The sequence below is a fragment of the Cynoglossus semilaevis genome, chromosome 8, assembly GCF_000523025.1.
Source record: "Cynoglossus semilaevis isolate Cse_v1.0 chromosome 8, Cse_v1.0, whole genome shotgun sequence".
NCBI lineage: Eukaryota > Metazoa > Chordata > Actinopteri > Pleuronectiformes > Cynoglossidae > Cynoglossus > Cynoglossus semilaevis.
Genome location: NC_024314.1, coordinates 28,486,077 through 28,490,906, shown reverse-complemented (window position 1 = coordinate 28,490,906; position 4,830 = coordinate 28,486,077). Strand labels below are relative to the sequence as shown.

Genomic DNA, 4,830 nt, shown 5'->3' with positions numbered 1-4,830 from the left:
GGGGGGAAGGGGCAGAGGTGGGGGCCACAATAATCGTCCAAATCATTTTCCTTTTAAGGCCGACGTGACGTAAAAAATGATCCGAATGTGAAGTCGTCATTTTATTTTACTGTCACCAACGAGAGCCGGAAAAACAGAAGGTGAAACGACACGCCGCAGGTCGGTGTGTGTGTGTGTGTGTGTGAGTGAGTGTGTGAGTGTGTGTGTGTGTGTGTGTGGTGTTGCCACCATCGACCGGCTGACTGATGGAGACAGGTTTTCTTTTGTTGCCGTGCGGATCAGATGCCACCGTTAGCTTCACTCGACCGTTCATTAGCCGGTGCGGAGACGCGGGCTGCGTTAATGACAGCCCACAGACGGAGCACAGGGCGCCGCGTCGACGCCGTCACCTTGAACTCTGAAGATGAAAGTATGAAACACCAGCCGGCTGCCAGGGCTGTGATTGGACGAAGGCTGAGACACTGAGGACGGACCGGGAGTGTGTGTGCTGGCCAGAACGATACGGGGAAACGATACAATGTATTGCGATATATTGCGATGTATTGCGATCTCATCTCATACTATAGACACGTTTATAAATTGAGATTTTTTTTTAACAATTTAATTATAGTAAACTCGTCATCATAGTAAGATTTGGTTGTTAATTGTTAACTAAAAAAAAATTTACAATTCAAGTTTTCCTCCACAAAGAGACGACGATTCACACTCACATTCACACCAGACACACAGTTACTGTCAGGAGCTCAACGCTTCTCACTGTAAGGCAAGGTGACTAACCGCCCATCCACCACGCGGCCCGTCTGGAGTCTACAGCATTTTTTTTTTCTCATCTCCTTCTTCTTACGAGCGACACCTGAACTCCCCTCAGGGAAAACAATCGTATTCTCACAGCCTGGAGTAAAAATCTACATTTTCTTTCACTCATGTTAAAGAAAAATAAAAACCCTTTTTTTTTTTTTTTTTTTTTTTTTGAAGTGTGTTCACATAATCTGTCAACGCGCAGACACGGTTGCTTTGATACGTCTGGGAAAACAAGTGTCAGAGAAATCAGATTTAACAGCTTGATTCATTCTGGGAATAATCTCACCTGCTGTTCACAGACGGTTCTCAAAAGACGGCTCCATCCGTCATCTGGACCGCTAAAGACGCAGTACTGTCACAGACCTGGGATGTTGTATTCACTGGATATTCACGTAGTAATGGTTACGAAGAGGGATGTTACGATACGTCGTGAGTCGGAGAAAATCGATACAAAATGCGTAACAGTTCACATCGGTTGAAATTTAAAAAAAAAATCGCGCATCCAACTGTAAGATGTAGCTGCGTTATCTTAAAAAAATCACTGGTCAGACCATGACACTCCACACTCTAGAACACTAGGTGGCAGTATGCTCCTAAAAACGTTGGTTGTCACCAACTATTAAACCCAGACGTCAGGTCCCTACGTAGGCTGAGAGACGTTCAGGTGTTGGAACAGAACGTGGGAAGAACGTGTTCCACAGACACCAACAGTGTTCTCCAGTGGAACTGTTTCCACTTCCTGTTTTTGTTTCATATATTGACAGTTAACCAGGTCAACCAGACCAGGTCAACCAGACCAGGTCAACCAGACCAGACCAGTTTGACTTTGAAAATAAAAATCGTGAATCGTATCGTGAGTTGAGGCCGTCGTCCTTAAATGAACCAACTGATCATTAAACCACATCGTTGGTTGATGAGGCCTTGATTCCAGGCCTTGAAAACAAGCTCCAGGGTTAGGGTGAGTGAGAGACAGCGGCGGACACTGGTCTTACCGTAGGTAGTCTCTCCGACACAGGATGAGATTGGCTTTGGTGTAGAGCGTGGAGCCCACCTCCCCCAGACGGCAGTCGCAGCAGGCACACTTGAGGCAGTCCTCGTGCCAGTACTTGTCCAGGGCCTTCAGCAGGTACCGATCCTTGATCTTCCTGTTGCAGCCGGCACAGCCTTTAGGCTTGGTGTCCGGCTGGACGGAGAGCATTTGTATACCTGAGAGGACGGGGGGGAGACAGGGGGGAGAGAGAGAGGGTTAAAAAAACAGCCCCAGATGAACACACACACACACACACACACACTTTACAAGTTTTAATTGTTCAAAATTATTATTTATTTTTAATGAAATAGAACAGAATAAAAAAATTACAAAATGTTGAACAAAAGAAAAAAAATATGTTTAATATAAATATAAATAAATATATAAAATGTAAATTTTATATATATATATTATAAATCATATATTTGTTGTTTTTAAAGCTGTTAAAGAGGTGGATCATTCAGAATATTTAAAAAAAATATTAAAAATATTTTATTTTTCACCAGGACGATAAAATATGTCGCTAAAAATATATAACAGAAAAAAATATTAACAATAAAATAAAAGTAAAAACGGAGACAAATCTAAGGAGTACTGCAGTGATCCGGACGAGTGAAAGTACTGCAGTATTATAGCAGTCAAATAATTATATATGAAGTGAAATCTAATTATTTTTAACACTTTTACTACAGTAGTATTTGTCCCAGATACTTTAAATGTATTTTATATCAACAGTGAATGACTGATATATTTCTCTATATATTTTGAGCCTCGGTTCAGTCTGTGTTTATAACTGACCACATGCAGAAATATTATTATTATTAATATACTACTAATATTGTTGTTAAAAATATATTTAACGACAACATTTCTCGTCCAATCAGAGCTCATCGATCCAAACACACGTCCGTCACCGCTGCGGACCGATCCGCTGAAACAGCGCCACCAACAGAACAAAAGTCTGTTTAAACAGCTGCCAATGAAAAGGTGGGGTCACATGTGTGGGGGGAGGCGGGGGGGTGAGGGTCTGTGGCCCCCACTGACAGCAGCAGCAGCAGCGTCTGTGTCTGTGGTGTCTGTGTCTGTGGTGTTGGTAGTGTCTGTGGTGTCGTTGTCTGTGGTGGCTGGGGGGTCTGTGTCTGTGGGGTCGTTGTCTGTGGTGGCTGGGGGGTCTGTGTCTGTGGTGTTGGTAGTGTCTGTGGTGTCGTTGTCTGTGGTGTCTGTGGTGTCTGTTGTATCTGTGGTGTCTGTGTCTGTGGTGTCGTTGTCTGTGGTGTCGTTGTCTGTGGTGTCAGTGTCTGTGGTGTCTGTGTTGTCTGTGGTGTCTGTGTCTGTGTTGTCTGTGGTGTCTGTAGTGTCTGGGGTGTCTGTGGGGGCTTGGGGGGTCTGTGGTGTCTGTGGTGTTGTTGTGTTCACGGCCACAGTTTCACTCTTTTCTCCGACACGTTCTTCTTTTTATTCTCTCTCTCTCTACGTGTCGACCTTCTGTGTTTGAAGGGGGCGGGGCTTCAACCAAGAAGCTTTGCAGCGGGCAGCATTGTTTGGTCCGAGCTGACCGTGGAGAGCTTTTGTGGGCCGGTGGGGAGGAGGAGGAGGAGGAGGAGGAGGAGCACGAGGAGGAGGCCCAGTGTGTCTTCAGCAGCGAGCTGGAATTAGTATTCTTCTACTATTCCCCTGGGGGGGGGGGGGGGGAAGGGGGGGGCCCCCCCCCCCCCCCTTTCCTTTGTCCCTTCTAACACACCACCACACAAAGTATTTGATAAAGTATATTTTCACTTCTTTCTGGAGCACTGGTACTTCATCCAGTCCAGAGGTACTTTGTAGTACTTTATGGTACTTTATAGTACTTTTTATACCCCGGTCCTGGAGGAACACAGAACGAGTCCTGGCTGTGGGTCCACGGCCCACATGTTGATCGCTTCACTGTATGTGGGCTACATATAAGTGGACGTGAGGTTGGAACAGCCCATCTCGTGGGCTACACATGCTAACAGTCGTTAGCCTGTTAGCCTGTTAGCTTGACCCCACACTGGTCCAACAGACCAACCCATGTGGGCCAAGAGCCTCAGTCTGGGACCCACATGGGTCACAGATACTTCAACCGTACATAACTTTATCATCAGGCTTTACAATGTATCCTCCAGAGATGGCGCTAAAAATCACATTTGGTTTATATTTATATTTATATTTATATTCTCTATTCAACAAAATCTGTTGGAAAACGTTCGACGTTAAACGTTAGAGCAGACAAATATATGTGACGGACCTTATTTGGTGTTGTCTCGGTTGTTAACCCAGATGTGTCCAAACTCATCATCATCACCTGCTGTGATGTCATTAATGTTTCATTATATCTGGGTTCAACTATGACGTCATATATATGCGCTGTAAATGATCGAGAATATTTTCCCTTGAGTCTGTTGGAGTGTGACACGAACTGAGGAAACGTCACTTCTCTGTTTGAGCCGCGGCAGTTGGTGGTGGGGGGGGGGGGGGGTTAAATGTCCAACATTCTTTCAGTTTCACTTTCATTTTTAGTCTGTAAATCAAAAATACTGATGAATTCGAGTTCTATTGTTTTTCTGTTTCTACTACTTTGGCCTGAAGTGAACAGTTTGTTAAAAAACACCGAGTGTTTCATCCGATAATCGACGACATCGACCAGTGTTTTAAGACAAACAGACGTCACTCAAATGTAGTAGTACTATAGTACTATAGTACTACTACACACTATAGTACTATAGTACTATAGTACTACTACACACGTCCATACAGTACTCTGTACACATAATAACGCAATGAAATCTTCCACCTCAGTGACTACAGTGAACCTCCGTCAATCCATCACTGAAACTGACGACACCGCGGCCGCGGCACACACTGGTAGTTACAGGTTGCAGAGCAGAGAGACTGAGACTGAGACTGAGGCTGAGTCTGAGTCTGAGACTGAAGCTGAGGCTGAGACTGAGACTGAGGCTGAGACTGAGACTGAGGCTGAG

General features: G+C 44.7%; 1 protein-coding gene across 1 annotated transcript in view; it reads right to left on the bottom strand.

Moving 5' to 3' along the window:
- Positions 1–4,830, bottom strand: part of lmo3 (LIM domain only 3) — a 39,797-nt gene that overhangs the window by 33,632 nt on the left and 1,335 nt on the right. Inside the window, exon 2 of the mRNA XM_008316002.3 lies at positions 1,794–2,007. Coding sequence (XP_008314224.1) covers positions 1,794–2,007 — 214 coding nt within the window. The remainder of the gene's footprint in view (positions 1–1,793; positions 2,008–4,830) is intronic.